At 44.8% G+C, this 19563-nt stretch overlaps 1 protein-coding gene across 7 annotated transcripts in view; it reads right to left on the bottom strand.

The window, feature by feature from the left end:
- The window catches only part of TPD52L1 (TPD52 like 1), a 68516-nt gene that overhangs the window by 40625 nt on the left and 8328 nt on the right, over window positions 1-19563 (bottom strand). The window contains exon 2 of one of the 7 annotated variants that reach the window (XM_053284712.1): window positions 7492-7504. The exons of 5 other annotated variants lie outside the window; for them this stretch is intronic. In XM_053284712.1, the coding sequence (XP_053140687.1) occupies window positions 7492-7498 (7 nt within the window). In that variant the 5' untranslated portion in view covers window positions 7499-7504. Of the gene's footprint in view, window positions 1-4536; window positions 4759-7491; window positions 7505-19563 lie in introns of all 7 variants that reach the window. One more of the 7 variants, XM_053284722.1, reaches the window with a different exon arrangement.

The raw sequence follows: 19563 nt of genomic DNA, 5'->3' as shown, positions 1-19563 counted from the left end.
TCCATTCTTCCTCCAGACTCTGGGTCCTTGGTTTCCAAATGAGATGCAAAAGTTGCTCTCATCAGAAAAGAGGACTTTGGACCACTGAGCAACAGACCAGTTCTTTTTTTCTTGAGCCCAGGTAAGACGCTTCTGACGTTGTTTGTTGTTCAGGAGCGGCTTGACAAGAGGAATATGACATTTGAAGCCCATGTCCAGGATCCGTCTGTGTGTGGTGGCTCTTGATGCACTAACTCCAGCCTCAGTCCACTCCTTGTGAAAGTCCCCAACACTTTTGAATGGCCTTTTCCCGACAATCCTCTCCAGGATGCGGTCATCCCTGATGCTTGTGCACCTTTTTCTTCCACACTTTTCCCTTCCACATAACTTTCTATTAATGTGCTTTGATACAGCACTTTGGGAACATCCAACTTCTTTTGCAATTACCTTTTGAGGCTTTCCCTCCTTATGGAGGGTGTCAATGATGGTTTTCTGCACAACTGTCAAGTCTGCAGTCTTTCCCATGATTGTGATTCCTAATGAACCAGACTGAGAGACTATTTCAAGGCTCAGGAACCCTTTGCAGGTGTTATGGATTGATTAGCTGATTGGAGTGGGACACCTGGAGCCTAGACTGTTGAACCTTTTCACAATATTCTAATTTTCTGGGATTGTGGATTTGGGGTTCTCATGAGCTGTACGCCATGATCATCACAATTATAACAAATTAAGGCTTGACTTATCTCGCATTGCATGTAATGTGTCTATCTCATATATCAGTTTCACCTTTTAATTTGCATTACTGAAATTAATGAACTTTTGCACGATATTCTAATTTTTTGAGTTTCACCTGTACATAGATGGGTTTTTGTGTGAATTGGCAATCTACCAGTTCAAATTCAATTCAATTTTCATTAACACCTTTGGTGGTCCTCAGAAATGATTTTAAGACTTTGTATTGCCTTCAGATCAGGCAAGTCATGTTGCTCGAGTATTTCTATTTCCTATACAAACTGGCAATATTTTGGCTCCTGTGATCTTGAGGAGAAGACTTGTCTCCTCACCCCAAATGTTGCCTGGATTTCAATAAACTTCATTATTGATAGCTCACTGTATGGCGCAGCTTGCTAATCAGCTGTGATTAGGTAGATGCTCCAGGCAGCAGACACAAGGATTGAAAGGAAGTGGAGGTTTTCCCCATGCGTCTTTCTGCTCCATATCTTCCCCCCTGCCTTTTCAGGTGGAAGTGAGGTGGCAGGTAAGGGTGGGGTGGGAAGGTGGGAGGGGAATGTGAAAGCACTTAGAAGATCTGTGAGGGCCCACAGGAGTGTGGGAAGGTGATGCTGGGGCTTGCAGGAGGGATTTTGGAGTGCAGTGTGCTTTGTGTGCCACAGAATTAACGTAAGGGGCAGACTTGTGGGGTATCGACTGGGCATGTCAATCTCATATATCAAACATATATACACATACTCTATAGTTTTATAGTAAAACTATTCCATTTTAATCAAGCCTTTAAGCAGTAGGTGACCAAGAATAAATTCACTAAGTCAAAATGCCAAAATACAAACTAACTCATAGAACTCATAAGCAACAAATTAGAATTGACTATTTCAGAAAATATGTACACCGAAGTCTGGTATTATATTGTTTCTATAGAAATAATTATTTCATTATCCATTTTAGATGTCATGTCAGTAGAAAATGCAATGGTAAACTAGGCACTTAATAACGAATACTCTATGAATTCTGAATATAGTATGGATATGGCTGACATCCCGACTAGCAAAGTGTGCATGCTTCAAGGGACTGCGGGGGCATGATGGGTGCCCTTACACAACTTCCCCTTTCCCTTTGAGTTTGGAGCACAACCCATGCTCCGGAAGAGCTTCATCATACTGGAAACAGATCACTGAGGGTCAGTAACCTGTTTCCGAACTTGCAGAGCTTTTGGAGCACAGGCTGTGCTCCGAACTCTCAGGCCTCTAAGGGCTTAGGCACAACAGTGTGACTGCAGGAGGGTAGGGAGAATTGTGTGCGGGCTCCTACTGTGCTCCTGCAGTCCCTCAAAGCACACACACTTTGTTAGGATGTCATTCACTAAATAGTAGGAGTACTATATTAATTTGCTATACATTATGAGTATACGTTTCTGCACAGGCTTGGCATCATGTTTCAAATCGCTGCATGACAGTACCATGGTTTTATATACTTAATCAGTTGGGTATTTGTGTCCCCCGCCCCCAGTTCTTTTGTCATTATAATACATTACATTACATTACATTACACACACACACACACACACACACACACACACACACACCCCATTTGGGCACAGCGTGAAAGCACAGGTAGATGAAGCTGTGGTTAATCTGTGAAGCCAAGAATCATACCAAAGACGATTGATCAACCACCATTTGTGCAAGTTCTGGCTTGTGAGCAGAGGAACCCCTTCCTCTTCCTAGTCCACCCAGGCTACATCCCAGCAAACTCCGTTTCACACGTGTCACCAGACTGTGGACAAGGCGTCAGCAGATCAGTAAAGCCACTATTGGCTGCAATGTTAGAGGGGGCATGCTCAGTGCGGTTGTGCCTTTTTGGCATTGATCACCCACCTTTGGCAGGGCAAAGACATTTGAACCCTTTCCTCACAGCACTTACATCACTGCCTTTGCAAGAACTCCCAAGCTACACAGTCATGTACCAGCAGAACTATTGATACTCCAGGATGGCAAGGTGCACTTCATATAAGAACAGCCCTGCTGGAGCCCAGCTCCAGATGGCAAGGGGGTCTTGGGGGAGAGATGCAGAGCAGCAACTGACAAACTGGGGCAAGGGGGCGGTGAGTGGGAGAAGGGATGGTCCATCATAAAAATTGATGCCATGTCATATCCACGAAGCTGCTCTTGGAGCCTAGGGTTGATCTCATGCAAATGAATTGCAGCTAGTGTTTCTGGGATCCATTACCTGCCCAGAAAAGTGGTGCCTGGTGAAGCCATGTAACCGCCACCTTTGGTCAGGAGAAGTGACCTGTATTTTAAGCATCCAAACTCAAGGAGAAGGGGGGATTTATGTATACAGTTTATCCAGGGTCCAAAATATGCAGGAAATAGTGAGCTTGCTCCAATGTGGTTCTGTCTCTTTAAATGCACAAAGTCTAGTGATGTAGCATCCTTGTTGCCAAGCAGCAGCAGGAGGAACAAGAAGATGGCAGAGGGCCGAGTATCAGCTCCAAGGGGCAGACAGCAAGAAATGCTGCGGCCCTAGAACTGATTCATTTCTGGGTTGTCTGAGGTGACCTCGCTATGGTTGTGGGAGGAGCTTGCACACAGGTTATAGTGGCAGCAAAATTTTGACGACACAATGGTGCCTTCTAATCTCAGGTTTCTGCAATGACACTCACTACAAATTGAGGGTTCAAATTCAGGTTTGGAAACAAAAAGAGAGCTGCAGTTGGGTGACAAAACTGCAGCTTCACATATTCTGACAATCACAAAGTCCAATCTCTGGCACATTTACCTCTCATTTGGCATTATGTCCGAATGGGGCCATAGCCACACATTCTTTAACAAGGACATATGAGTAACTGAAGAAATCGGAGGGAAAAGTTTTATCCATTTCAGAACCAAAGATTTTCAGTAGGATTGCCATCTGGCTTTCTTGTTGTAAAGACCTCCTACAATTTGGATTTTTTTTTTAAAAAAAACACCTTTAGGCTGTTCTTACGAGCAGCCTAGCCTGGATTAGGGTGCTCGTATGGAGTGCTAGGATCCACGTGGATCCCGGCACTGCCACCTAGCCTAACCCCACACACAAGCCTAGCTCTTAGCTGAGGTTAAGGGAACAAGTGCTCCCTTAACTTGCTGGTGGGCCTGTGTGTCTTGAATTACACACAGCTCGAGTAGACAGACACAGATGCCTAGAACGTCCATCCGATGCAGGATACCTTTAATGCAGTGCACTCATGGTGCTATACATTGTGGGATATCTGGAGGCCAGGACATGTTGTTCTGGCCTCTGGAGCTCCACGCTGCATGGTGTAGCATGGGTTGTCTGGGAGCATGGTCTGCACTCCCAACAGAATGTCTGTGCTCATCTGGAGGATGGGGGGAGGTGAGTTTAAGCAGCCTTCCCCACCCATGTGAACGACACCCGGAATGGTTGCTGTCTGGACAATAAAAAACCTGGCAAACTATCTTTTACATGCCCTCTCCTGTTCCATCTAGCAGTTCAGCAAACTAACACTGGCCAACAGCTGTCAGGGCACTATTTTGCTACAAGGTGGAAGACGAGGCCTGCATTGGGTCTTCTCCCTGGACTGCCCTTCTCCCAACATATTACCCAGCACAGTGACAGTTCTGTTCCTAGGGAAAGCAGCTGTCACCAAGCTGTTCTTTTATGGCCAGGTGCCTAAATGGACTTCAACCTTTCCCAACTGTTAGTGCTATGTCAGCTTTGCCTGTAAGGCAGCAGTATTAGGGGGCAAAAGAGAACATTTGAATTGAATCTTAACACTACTTTGTCATCCATGCAGCTCATCAACATTGTTTACAGCCTTACTCCTAAAGCCAGCACTGATCCATCTGGAGATAGGAAGAGGTATCTAGATGACTAAGTCCTTCAGTTCCTCAACAGGGCATCTGAATGATCACAGCACTAGGGCCAGTGCTGCTACAGGTCTGCTCTGTTAACAGCTGGTCAGTGTTCAGGACACCGTTTCAAAAATCACAGGGCTTCAATGCTTTTAACATCTCTGAGCAAGGCAGCATACATTTCCTGTCACTGCAGCAAGAATATAAGAAAAGAAACAAAGTTTTTTAAAAAAGAGCTCTCAAAAGGCCAGCAGAAACCTGTCCACTTGTAGAAGGTAGTTTCTCTAACACTATGTCAAACAGGGGTGCTGTGCTTCTGTTGGAAACGAACTTCCAGTGCATTGACCTTTTGCACCAACTGTCCTAATGACCACTAGGGGCATTGAGGGTAGAGACAGTGAGTCAGGGTCTCCCTATTTGTCCCTACTCTATGACCCCTGAACTGACTCTGCAGCACTTCCTGTGCTGAGTCACAATCCTTCCTTTCCTCCTAGAGAGCAGATGGAAACATCTCTCTCTCTCCTTACCTATCCACTATGTAGTCCTTTAGATTAGATATAGGTCTTTCCTAGCTAAGTGTTTTTAACCAATAAATATTTAGTGTTTAGTCATACAAGGATCTCCATGTGTTTTTCTCTAAACAGCTGCAATATCCAACCATCCCCTGCTACCTACTCTGTAACTGGAGTGTGTGCTCATTCCTTAGTGCTCTGCTGTTTTACCTATTGTGGGTAAAAATCAACAACCTCTAACAGCTTCTTCTGTAATCACAATACTTTCAAGCCTCTGTGTAATTCCCTCCCTCCTCCTAATAGTCACTGATGAGCCGGAACAAGTTATGAAGGTTTCACGTGAGTGAGTGCCTGGCTAAGCAAACTTTTTGGGCTCCATTTTGAGAACTCACTAGTCACGGTATGTAGGCCTTCTTCATATCAAGACTATTTGTAAAAGGAGAATGGAAGGAACCTTGCCTATAAAAAACATTAGAACATTCTTTGCCTAGAAAAAACATTCTTTGCCTAGAAAAAAAAGTTGCTGAAAGGATCTGCCTTTCCTTTTACATTCAAAGGCTTTTAGCAAACTTAGAAACCACTATACAATAAACACCTATTTCCTCCACCTGCCATTTAGATCACCAATTCATAGTTAATCCTGTCCTTCCATTACTTCACGTCCCCATCTGGCTCCTTTCTTCAGATGCCCCTTTAAAACAACCCATTCCAGCATCCCTCTCGCTTCCTAGCCTCTAATGTCTCTCAGCTTCCCCAACAGGCATTAGCACTGGTTTCCACTAGTTGTGGAGTTAACAAATAGTTAACAGTGCTTGATTAGTATATGTGCAAGTAGGCTCTGTTTCAAAAGGAGCTTGTGCTCAGAGTTTTCATCTCCTTTCTAATCAGTCCAATGGTGAGCTGATGAGGTTACACTTTGCCAGCAGCAAAGCAGAGCAAAGCCAGCTGGGACAAAATCCTGGAGCTTCATGGGAGGGCAGCACCCAAACAAACCAAGACACAGCTAAACAAACCAAGTTTTGGTTACAGTCTCTGGCACAAATTCTGGTTGTTAATTAGATCCAATTTACAATAAGCCTTGGCTCCAAATGACATCTAAACTAAACTAGCCCACTGATTCTTAGCTATTTAGATTACAATCCAGGAAAAGCACATGCTTCAATCTAGCGTATATTATCACATTTGCAGCTGGCCCTTCTTCAAGTTTATCTCATTTGTCTCCTTACCAAAAGCTCTGTGAGATAGGTTAGGCTGAAAAAGGTAATTTGTCTACCAATACTCAATAAACATCAAAGCTAAGGAGGAATGTGAACCTAAGAATGTTATCCCAGTTAAGCACTCTAACCACTATACATCACTGGCTCTCAACTTGCTTTACATTATTATAGAAGTATACATATTCATAGGAACAAAGTTTAATTAATGAAATAGTTCTGACAGAAACTACCCTCATTTTGTATATATTCATTAAGAAGCTGATTTGAACTGTGGCAAAAGGGGCATTACCAAAACACAGGTCACAAAGAAATGTTCGCTTGTAATAGACATTTATTTCTTTATTTTCAAAACTCTGATGAGAGGCTCTGTTGCATAGCCAAGATTTACGATACTCAGATACTGCAGATACGCCTCAAAATGTCAAGTTCAAATTATTTGCAAAGAATAGCACATGCTGACCCAGCTAACATATGTTACTCTCTTGCTGCCAGTTCTACATCTATTTTTCTTCATCACATATACTTTTTCTATCAATATGTGCTCCTAATTAATGCAGACCTTATGACAATTTAAATGGTACAACGAGCATATAAGAACGAAAGAACATTAAAAAGAAACTTTGGGAGGAAGCAGAGAGCTCCTGTTATTTCCAAGCAGCTACTCAATTATGGGGGAGTTGTTGAATGTTCTCACACTCCTTTGAGTATTTTGGTTGAAAAGCCACCTCTTAGCAGTGTGTGATGAAGTCAATTACACAATTTCATTTCTTTACAGGTTTATAATACTTCTTTCCTGCTGCTTAAACTAATATATGAAGTCAATAGATTGTTCAAAGCAAATGGCTATTGCTTTGTTGGTTAACTAACTGGTACAGTGATGTTATGCAATTGGGGACCATAATGCTACTGAAAATATTCCATTTCAGGACTACAGAATTTTACTTTATTGAAATGAAAGGCTTTACAGACACATAGATTCAGGTCCTAACGATAGATGATTTAGATATTTTAACTGTACCAAAGCAAAGAGAGTTGAATCTTAAAAGGGGATGAATTAGGAATGGAGAGAATACATTTAGAAAGGTAGGAGAAAAGAGAGAGAGCACGACAGGCTGAGGAGCCGCCGCTATTCACCCCCCATGTTCCAACTGTGGTGGCCCCTTCCTCTCCAACTGCCACTGCAGAGCTACTTACGAACCATCTTGTTCTAAGGGGAGGAGAGAAGAAAGAAATGAGCCAAAAGTGCCCAGCATGTAAATATCTAAACCTGTTGTTTAATGTATGGTTCTTTACTGAAGTTTTTAGGTAAACTGCTTTGGGAGGTTTGCCTGAAAAGTGGTATATAAATGCAAAAACTAACTAACCAACTAACTAAAGGGCTGAACTCACTGTCAAAATACACATTTGTTTGTCTCACTTCTAGGGTAGGGCCATTCACATTTTAGCGATGGTGCTGTTATCCTTGCCTTCCAGCATATCCTTGCTGGAGCATATATTCACACCCAGAGGAAACAAGAGAAATTCGTACACACAGATACTGGAACGTTCACATCACCTATGTAAGGTGGGGGAGGGGGGTCTGATAATGGGATAAGCAATTCCAGAAGTCTCAAATAAAATGAAATATTGCTGTTGAACTTGCCCCAAACGTTCACATTTCATAGGCCCTGTCCCAGAAATGTGAGGAGAACTAGACTGTTCTGCCCAGGAAATGAAACAAAATATTTTTAAGCTTGCTTCTACATTAGAATTCTTTAGCATGTATTCTAGTTACGGGAAATGTTTAAGTCTTGACAGTTAAAGCTCCTGACCCAAAGTGAAGTAAATATTGAATAAAACCAGGATGCACAAAGGTATATAAATGTCTGTTACTTAGATTCACTGTGTGTTCCTAATGAAACCACACATCACTGTACTTGATAAGGTCTGTCTGAAGTTATTATGCAAATATTTACTGTGCCAATCAGAAACATGAGGTACAAATATCATCACAGAAAAAATGAATTTAGGAGTGACCTCCTAAATTCAAACAAGTTGTTCTAGTAAGAACTAATCAGCCTACTTTCCTTTCACTGTCTCTACAACTGGACTAAATTTGGTTCAAATCAAGGTCCACAAGTTAAATCTCTTGCACCTCAAATGTTCATGCATCCACCATCTTGGATCAGGGTGGATGACATCATTACAAATTACACCATGGAGGTGTCCCTGTGTGTCACTCACTACAACTGTATCAAATTTGGTTCAAATTGGTTAGACAGCTCTCAAGTTAGTACACTTGCACCTCAAATGTTCACACATCCACCATATTGGATTGGGGTGGATGACATCACCACAAACTACACCATTGGGGCATCACTATAGCAAATTTGGTTCAAATCTGTTAGAGAGTCCACAAGTTAGTGCACCTGCACCTCAAAATTTTACATATCTGCCATCTTGAATTGGGTTGTATGACACTGTCACAACCTACGCTGTTGAGGTGTCCCTATGTGTCCCTACAGCTGTAGCAAATTTGGTTCAAATCGGTTAAGCAGCTCACATTAGCCCACTTGTGCCTCCAAAGTTTACGCATCTGCCATCTTGAATCGGTGTGGATGACATCATCACAAACTATGCCTGTGTGTCACTCACTGCAACTGTGCATAATCTGGTTCAAATGGATTAGGCAGTCCACAAATTCGCCCGCTTGTACCTCAGATGTTCACACGGCCACCAACCTGTACTGGAGTGGATGATATCATCACACATCATACCATTAGGACATCCCCTAATAATGTAATAATAATTTAATTACTTGTATCTGTGTCTATGTTATTGTTGTAAGCCGCCCCAAGCAGTATTGCACTGGAGAAGTGGTGTATAACTATTTTAAATTAAATAAATAAATAAATAATCCCTATGTGTCCCTGCTGTTGTAGCAAATTTGGTGCAAATTGGTTAAGCAGTTCACAAGTTTGTCCAATTGTACCTCAAAAGTTTACACGTCCACCATCTTGGATTTGGGTAGATGACATCATCACAAACTACGCTACTGAGTTGTCCCTACAACTGTACCCGATTTGGTTCATATTGGTCCAGGCGTTGTGAAGTTGATGTGCGGGGGGGGGCACAAGGACACACACACAGAATGCCGGGTGATCTTATAAGTCTACTGGCAAGTAGGCTAAAAATGAATTTCGGAGAGACAATTTAAAAACAACAACAACATTCTTCCATTAAAAAGTAGCTACACAAAGAACTGCAAAAATAAATGTGTTTTAGAGAACTTTTCCATGTATACCCAGAGATACACAAATTTGGACTCAGTTCACTAGCTAGCCATTATTTGTGCTCACCACTAATCCCCTCTGTTCCCTAGATCCTTTTCTGGCACATAAGCAGAGGTCTTAGGAGAAGAAGCAGGTCTTCTGTCATTTTGCACTAGGATATGGAGATGGTAAGAAACAGTGGGGGCCCTCTCCTACTGCTCAGAAAAGATTCCTATTGTTTCTTACCTTCTCAAAAATGGCAGTGGAAATGAGACTTCTGGTGAGGAGATCTGTATGGTGCTGGGTGTATAAACATCTCCTGCTCACCAGAGGGATGTGGGCACTCACCATTGGTGAGCTGGCAAATGGATTTGTAGATGCCTCTGTACACATCCATACATAATTGTATTAGTAAGGAAAAATAGGTTGTTCATGAACAGTTTCTGCAATATAATTATTAAAAGTCATACAAAATCTATATATATAATTCTCCTGGGTGTGCCCAGGAGAAATGCGTCCCGGCAGCCCAGCTGATTGGCTGGGCTGCAGGGGGCGCCTGATTGGCTGGCAGCACACCCAGGAGAATTCGCTTGCTGGGCGGCTGTGGAGGCAAGGCGGCGGGCCCAGGGCCGCGGCGGCGGAGCCCAGCGAGGCGGTGGGCCCAGCAAGGTGGCGGCGGCCCCAGCTATGAGGCGGGGCGAGGCGGCGGGCCCAGCGAGATGGCGGCGGGCCAGGCCGTGGTGGCGGGGCCCAGCGAGTGGCGGGCCCAGCGAGGCGGGGCAAGGCGGCGGGGCCGGGCCGGGCCCGGCCGTGGAGGCAAGGCGGCAGGCCTGATGGCGGCACTTGGGGGCTGGACGCGGCATCGGCGGCGGCACTCTGGGACCGGCCAGGCCCGCTGGCGGCGGCGGCCGCACTCTGCCCCGCCGGAGACGGGGGCCGGGAGGAGAGAGAGAGGTAGCCTGGCCTGGCCGGGCCCAGCCGCGGAAGCGAGGCGGCGGGACTGGCCGGGCCCGGCCACGGAGGCGAGGCGGCGGCGGCGGCTGCACTCGGCCCCCGCAGGGCGGCGGCGGCCGCACGGGTCAGCTAGTCTTATATAAATGGCATCAAGTTACATTGTGGTCTCAAGGAATGTGAAAAGAGGAAGACATAGGCTGAGGCACAAGCATGAAACCCATCTGCTCTAATGACTGGAATCTTTAAAAGTACAACTTTCACATAAAGAAAGCCAATTTTTAGCCCCTTTAAATGGGGCTTTGGGGAAAATCTTAATATTAGGTTGACAACACACACAGGAGACGTAAAGTCCGTATTCCTTATATTTGCAGTTCTTAGCATTTGCAAAACCACACCGTTTTTCCATGATCCTGTAGTAAGAAGGTTATTAAAATATGATAACTGTATGTTTTCTCCTACAGGGCAATTAACAGTTTGTGAAGAAAGAACTTTAATCTGGAAAAGGCATTGGTGGGGGTGGGTGAGTGGGAGTTAACTTGTTCCTTTCTTCCTGTATTGGCTATTTACACTTCTAAATTAAAAGAAAAAAGGAACACCTATTCACCGGTCTCCCACATCATATTTATTTGGTTCTCAACTGCAACATACCTATCAGCTCTGGCAGCCAGGATATTTCTGACACAAAGTAATCTACATTAGCAAAAATAACCATCAGTTCATAATGTATTTCTGTTGTTTTGTGATGAACAAATTACTCATCTTTATGTTGAGATCATTTAATTTCCTACAATATTATTAATGGAAATCATTTACAAAGAGGCAAACATGAAAAACTCCATGATGCTGCAATCTAAGTTAGAATTATTAGAGAAGCCAAGAGCTGCAGTTCAAATCCTTTCATTTTGTTAATCGGCTTCTCCAAACACTGTACAATAGATGGAAGGAGCATGCCCATTACTTGAAAATGTTTGCTCCTCAGTAGGTACAATACAGAATATAAAGGTTTCCTACCTCTCCCCACTTTTTATAACAAAACAAACAAAAATAAATAAAATGTCACATCACAGATGCTACATAATACCTCACTCTGTGTAGAAAGCATGTTAACAACTCAAGCACTGCATGTATTCTGGGTAATCTCTTAAAATAAGGTTTAAGTACTAAGTCATTTTGCCAGCTCTCTATAGAAAGGTGAACTGAAAGTACTTGTGCCCTTTAATGGTCATTTAGGCCTACAATTAATATTTGAATGTCACACACAGAGAACACCCACAAATAAACTAGGTGGACAAATACCTTTCACAGTCCCATATTAATCCTCAAATCATGTTGAGTAAAGTTATAAGGTCAGGCTTTACATTAATCTATCAGTATGGATCCAAGAACTAGGAAAATGGCAAGTGTAGTGTGTTCCAAGAGAGTGGCAGCCAGGGAGCTTACACGGGCATTCCTGGATACCACTTACCTGGGAGTCTAATTATGTTTTTGTAGCATTTAGCCCTAAACTGTTTTCACATGTCACTACATTTGAAAACTGAAAACTCTGGCTTCCTACAGAAGCAAGGCTGAACTCAGCATGCTTTTGATGCCAGGAGGGAAGTTGGGCTCTGCTTGGTTGAAATAGCTGTCTCATGCAAATCCTGAAAGAGTGCAGAAGCTAACAGTGACACATCGCTTAAGGTGTGAGGGAGTAAAAGATTCAGATAAAACAGAAGAGGACAGAGTAGAACTACATAAAGAACAGGCAGAAGGATGTGCTAGCTGGTTAAAGAGATCAAAGAGCCAAAAGAAAGATAGCATACACCAGGTAAGAGATTCAGCATATAGGTGCTTATATGCCAATGCCAGAAGCCTCTGAGCCAAGATGGGCGAGCTGGAGTCCTGGGTTGCTAATGAAGAAATAGATATAGTGGGCATAGCAGAAACATGGTAGAACAGTGAGAACCAGTGGGGCACTGTTATCCCTAGATATAAACACTATAGAAAGGACAGGGAGGGGCACCTTGGAGGTGGAGTAGCACTGTATGTTAAAGAAGGGATAGAATCTAACAAGCTAGAAAACCTAGGAGGACCGGAGTCCTCCACATAAACCCTTTGGGTGACAATACAGGGCCTGAAAGGAAATATTCTTCTGGACGTGCTATCGCCCTCAAAACAGTGACAGTGACTTTGCCGGATCAAAACAGTGACAATGACTGGGAGTTACAGAAGGTTACCAGGGAGGTGTCAAGGAGAGGCAGGGCAGTAATAATGGGTGACATCAATTACCCACACATAGACTGGGGAAATTCACAGTCAGGTAATGACAAAGAGGTTAAATTTCTAGATACGTGGAATGACTGTGCCCTAGAACAGTTTGTCATGGAACCAACCAGAGAGAAGGCAACCTTGGACTTAATCCTGAGTAGCACCCAGGGCCTGCTGTGTGATGTCAGTGTCATGGACCCTTTAGGGAAAAGTGACCATAGTGCGATCAAATTCAGCATAAATGCAGGGAGAGAATCACCAAGGAAGTCTAACATCTACTCTTTGAGTTTCAGAAGATGAAACTTCTCCAAAATGAGGAGTATGGTGAAAAGAAAGCTGAAAGGGAAAATCAGGAGAGTCACTTCAGAATGCATGGAGTTTACTTAAAACCACAATATTAGAAGACCAGTTAGAGTGTATACCAAAAAGGAGGAAAGGTATTACCAAGACCAGGAGGATGCCAGCATGGCTAACAGGTAAAGTCAAGGAAGCTATTAAGGGGAAGAAGACTTCCTTCAGAAATTGGAAGCTCTGCCCAAATGAAGAGAACAGGAAGGAACACAAACTCTGGCAAAAGAAATGCAAGGTGACAATAAGGGAGGCAAAAAGAAAGTTTGAGGAACACTTAGCTAAAAGCATCAAGGAGTATAATAAAAACTTCTTTAAATACATCAGAAGCAGGAAACTTGCCAGGGAGGCAGTTGGGCTGTTATACAATGAGAGAGTGAAAAGAATTATTAAGGAGGATATGGAGGTTGCAGAGAAGGCTTTTCAGGCATGGAGGCTAAAAAACTGAGTCAGATAGAAGTGACAAGAAATGATGTTCTAAACTGTCTGGAAAAACTGAAAACTAACAAATCACCAGGGCCAGATGGCATCCATCCAAGAGACCTTAAAGAACACAAATGTGAAATTGCCGACCTCCTTGCTAAAATATATAACTTATCCCTGCAATAGGGCTCTGTACCTGAGGACTGGACAGTAGCAAATGTAACACTAATTTTCAAAAAGGGATCCAGGGGCAATCCGGGAAATTACAGGCCCGTTAGCTTAACGATGGTTCCAGGCAAATAGATGGAAAGCATTATCAAGGATAAAGTTGTAAAGCACATCGAAGAACAGCCCTGCTGGGAGAGAACCAGCATGGCTTCTGAAAAGGTAAATCTTGCCTTATGAATCTTTTGGAGTTCTTTGAGAGTGTCAACAGGTGTGTGGATAAAGGTGATTCAGCTGACATAGTATAACTGGACTTCCACAAAGCATTAGACAAAGTTCCTCAACAAAGACTCTTGAAAAAACTTAGGAGTCATGGGATAAGGGTATAAGTTCATGTGTGGCTCAGTAGCTGCTTGAAGGACAGGAAACAGAGGATAAGTATAAATGGAAAATTCTCTAACTGGAGGAAAGTAAGAAGTGAGGTCCCCCAGGGATCTGTATTGGGACTGGTGCTTTTTAATTTATTCATAAATGATCTGGGGAAAGCAGCAAGGTGGCCAAATTTGCAGATGACCCCCAAACTATTTAGGGTAGTGAAATCCAAAAGAGATTGTGAGGAGCTCCAAAAGGATCTCTTCAAACTGGGTGAGTGGGCGACAAAATGGCAGTTGCGGTTCAGTGTTGGCAAGTGTAAAGTGTGACGAAAACCATAGCTTCACATATACACAGATGAGATCTGAGCTGTCGGTGACTGACCAGGAGAGGGATCTTGGGGTCATGGTGGACAGCTCATTGAAAGTGTCGACTTAATGTGTGGCAGCTGTGAAAAAGGCCAATTCCATGCTAGAGATCATTAGGAAGGGGATTGAAAATAAAACTGCTAATATTATAATGCCCTTATACAAAACTATGTTGCGGCCACACTTGGGGTACTGCATATAATTCTGGTCACCACATCTAAAGAAGGACATCGTATAACTGGGAAAGGTGTAGAAGAGGGCAACCAAGATTATCAGTGGCCTAGAGCACCTTGCTTATGAGACAAGGCTACAACACCTGGGACTTTTTAGTTTAGAAAAAAGACGACTGTGGGGAGACATGACAGAGGTCTATAAAATCATTCATGGTGTGGAGAGAGTGGAGAGAGATAAATTCTTCTCACTCTCACACAGCACTAGAACCAGGGATCATCCCATGAAACTGATTGCCAAGAATTTTAGGACCAACAAACGGAAGTACTTTTTCACACAATGCATAATAAACTTGTGAAATTATCTGCCACAAGATGTGGTGCAGCCAACAACCTGGATGGCTTTAAGAGTGGTTTGGATAACTTTGTGGAGGAGATATCTATCAATGGCTACTAGTTGGAAGTCTATAGGCCACCTCCAGCCTCAAAAGCAGGATGCCTCTGAATACCAGTTACAGGGGAGTAACAGCAGGAGAGAGGGCATGACCTCAACTCCTGCCTTTAGGCTTCCAGTGGCATCATGTAGGCCACTGTGTGGAACAGGATGCTGTTTCCTTTGTGTCCCTACAACTGTACCAAATTTGGTTCATATTGGTCCAGGTGTTGCAAAGTTGATAGGGGGTGGGATGCACATAAGAATGGACACACACACACACACACGGATGGACATACTGATTGGCAGGTGCTCTCATAAGCCTACTGAAAAGTAGGCTAAAAGGGGGTGAAAATAATGGCATTTACCCTTTTTTATGAAGGCAATGGGCAGATTCCTCCACATGGGGGTTGAATGATGATCCAAAGGATGGGGGAATTCAGTTCCAAAGTAATTTTGTAATTTTCTGCCATGAAACAAGCCACTTATAGGACATATTTGGAATTTTTCAAAATAAAAACCAACTGATCAGCTTCAAAAGCAACACAGAGTCCTGATATCCTGTCCTACATCTGTGCCAAATCTGACAACTCTAGGCCAAACCATTCTGGAAATATGGCTCTTTTCCCTTGGGGAAAATCATGTCGCCCTCTAGGAGAGTGGGCACACGGACCTGGGCTCCCAGGTCCGTGCCTAATGGTGCCCCTGAGTGGCAGGCAGTTAGAAAGAGGTGACAGTTTAAAAAATAATAATCTGTTGGAGGACAGTTAGTTGGTGAAGAGGGGAGAAGATGAGCCAGAGACTTGGAGAGAGATGAGTTCCGAACAGGGAGAGATTTCTCTGGTGAAGTGGGGCTCAGGTGGAGGCAGGGTTGAATCTGTTCTCCACTGGAAAACCAGGGCCTGTTCAGGGAGAGACCCAAGAGATCTTGGGAGGGAGGCTGAGCAGAAACTCTCTAACCAAGCAAGGCACCTGAAACCCAGAGTGGCGAAAAACATTGGTCTTACTGTGAAGGGTTCCTTTTCCCTGTGTCTGGAGCTCCTCTTTATGGGTTGTATAATTGAAATGCTCGAGAGGCAGGACTGGATTTTTGCCAGGCTAACTTCCTACTGCCAGAGAGCACCCTATCCCAGGAGGTCAGATGGAAAAATGGACAAGTTCTGAAAACCATAGCCATCTTGCCCAATGTGGGGCCACTAGAATCAGACTTGCCTGTTCCACCACCATCTTCCGAATGTCTTTGGTTATGATGGCCATGCGAGGAAAAGCGTAGAGCAGGCCTCTGGGCCAGGTGCCATGAGAGCGTCAGTTGCCTCTGCCTGTGGTGTCTGGAATCTTGAGAATAACCAAGGTACCTGGCAATTTTGATGAGATGCAAAAAGGACCACCTCTGGAAGTCCCAGAGGCTGCGATATCTGCAGAAAAACCTGAGGATGGAGGGACCATTCCACTGGATTGGCCATTTGTTGGCTGAGCCAGTCCGCTTTTGTGTTGTCCACCCCACTGAGATGCTCCACGGTAATGGACCGGAGACAGTTCTCCACACACAAGAACAGGTCGTCCATCTTCTTCATCAACAATTGCGATCTCATGCCCCGCTGGTGACTGATGTGGGCCTTGGTTGTAATGTTGTCCGTACAAAGTAGTACATGACCACCCTGCAGAAGAGGTTGAAACAATTTGAGTGCCAAATTGGCTGCCCGAAGCTCCAGCCAGTTTATGTTTCTCCGTGCTCTCCAAATTGGACCATATGCCTTGCACCATCTGGTCCTCGCAATGTGCTCCCTATCCTGTGAGGCTGGTGTCCGTGGTGACAATGGTTCTTTGAGGATCCATCAGAGGAAGGCCTTTGTCCATTGCCAGTGACAGCCACCACACGAAAGAGTCTTTGACCCCCTGAGGTAGCAGAATCTGCAGGTGTAACCCCACCATGATGCTTTCCTGGTGTGGAAGGAGAAGCTACTGCAAGGGTCAAGAATGCACCATTAACCCCAGAAACTGGGCCAGGAACATGAGGTCCACTGATCTGGAGCATAAGATCAGTCTCAAGGCGGTGGCTATCCTGGCCTTGTGTTCCTTGGGCAGAGAGACCCGGCCTAACGACGTATTGAACACTGCCCTGAGGTGTTGCAGGGCCCGAGATGGGTACAGATGGCTTTTGTCCATATTCACCACAAGCCTGTGGTCCTCCAGTGATTGCAGAGAGAGACTCAGCACTGTCCGCGCTTGAGGGAAGGACGGCGCTCGGATCAATAGGTCATCCAAGGAGGGATAAATGTGCTCTACCTGCTGGCGAAGGTGTGCCACAATCATGGCCATGAGTTTGATAAAGGTCCATGGAGGCAATGACAGGCCGAATGGAAGGGCTCTGTATTGATAATGGATGCAGTTGTAGGAGAAGTGGAGGTAAGCCTCAGTCAAATCCACATCCTGAACTTTGTATTTTGTATGTGTTTGTTTAGGCCCTTGAGGTCCAACACCGCTCTCCAAGAGCCATCCTTCTTGGGAACAAGGAATAACAGCGAGTAGACGCTGTGACACAATTCTGTCAAGGGAACTCGTTCGGTGGCTTCTATCAACTCAAGATGGCGAATGGTGTGACACATCCTCATGTGTTTCTCTGGCTTGTTTGATTTTGGGGAGGTTCGAAAGAAGTCAGGGGGAACGGAAATAAGATATAGGGAGTAACCATTGGTGATGGTTATCTAGCACTCAACGATCCTGGGTGGTAGACATCCAAGTGGGTGCAAAGCCTCGAAGCCTGCCCCCAATGGGAACCGCATCATTGTTTCTTGGAGAACTGGGAATTGGCACCGTAGTGTTTAAATCCCTGCCCTCTAGTGGGTCCCCTATAGGGTCTCCACTGAGACCTTCCCACCCCTCTGGTAACTTTACTATGGAATTTCCTGCCCTGAAATGAGGTGTTTGCTTGAAATTGTCTTTGGTTACGAAAGGAAGCAGTATAGGGACGAAAAGGCCTCCTAAAATCCCTTCTAGTGGAAGGCATGGCCTTCTTCTTATCCCTTGTCTCCACTAATACCAGATCCAGGGCCGAGCTGAACAAACTAGCGCCTACAAACGTGGCCAAGGTGAGAGCCAACTTTGACTTGGTTTCTACCTGCAAAGACCGCAACCAGAGAGATCTTTGTACAGCGATCCCCGAAGCCATAGCCCTGGATGCTTGCTGGATGCAGTCAAGAATTGAGTCTGCCATTAAGGCCGTTGCCTTGGCCATCTTATTAATGCCCTGTTGTAGTTAGGAGTCAGGAGGTACTATGGTGACCAGTTTCTTCACCCAAAGAATAGAAGCCCAGGCAAAAATTAAATTAGTAGTGGCAGCCCTAATAATAACCTAAGAGGCCTCATGGGCCTTTATAAGGAGAACATCACATTTCCTATCCTTCAGTAGCTTTAATTGCTCTTGGCCCTCCAGATTCAGGAGATTCCCAGAGACCATCTGTGCCACAGGTGCATCAATATGTGGTATAGCCAAAAGAGAACTAACCTCCTGATTGAGGGTATAATGTTTCCTGGGATATCTGCCCATTGGTTTAGATGAGGCCAGCTCCTGCCACTCTGCCATCATCACCTTACGGAAGAGTGCTAGAAATGGGACAGATGCCGAAGAAGAGGCCGACGATGGAAAAACATTTTGGTCTAAGCTTGGAGTGCTTTACGTGACTTCTGTCAGGGCCACATCTTTAATAGCCCTCTTTGCTTTAGAGAACAACAAATCAAAATCACTAGAACTGAATAAACAAGAAGAAATGGGCACTTGCTGTGTCAAGTCTTCCCCAGACAGTTCTCCCTCCTCTTTATCAGAATCCATGGGTAACAAAGGATTTGGTGATCCAGGGGCCAACTCAGAATCTGAGGCACCTACTCCGTGCCCTCTGATCAAAATGGGGGCTGGAACATTAGGCAATATAGGCGGGTGTCCTATAGGCAGACGCTCAACAGGTACAGTGTAAAGCAGGAGGCATTACAGGAGGCACTGCAGGTGGTGCCGGGGGGGGGGGGAGGAGAGGCTGGTCTACCAGGCCATTTAAGAGGTGGACTCTCTGATGAGGAAGAAGAGTAATCTCGCCTGGGGTGCTTATGTTTTCTGGCCATTAAACTGCCCCGCACATGGGTATAGATGGGTATAGCCTGCCTTCTAGGCAAGTCCGGTGAGGAAGACGACAAAGGACCCATGAGTGATGTAGTCTCTGCAGAGGCAATACTGACTCCGCTGGCTGCGCAAGGGGCAAAGCAGAAGTAGTAGCAGATTGAAAGGGTAAACATTCCCTAATGACAAAATCCCTTAGCCACCTTGCCACATCAGATGGAATAGAGGCAGTCGCCTCCTGCAGGACAGGCACCTCCAAACTCACAGGTGTTGTTCCCCCAGCAGGGATCGATGGACTTTTTTCTGGTGCAAGAGACACCCAAGGCTCAGCTGCTGGCACGCCTGGAGCAAGCGGCTCCCAGCCGCCACCGGTTCTTCTGCTGGGCACGTAAGGAGAGGCATGGGGGGCAAGGAAGCGTGGACCAGC

The sequence above is a fragment of the Hemicordylus capensis genome, chromosome 1 (assembly GCF_027244095.1).
Source record: "Hemicordylus capensis ecotype Gifberg chromosome 1, rHemCap1.1.pri, whole genome shotgun sequence".
Taxonomy (NCBI): Eukaryota; Metazoa; Chordata; class Lepidosauria; order Squamata; family Cordylidae; genus Hemicordylus; species Hemicordylus capensis.
Note: the sequence above shows the minus strand (reverse complement) of the source record. Positions and strands in the feature narration are given on the sequence as shown.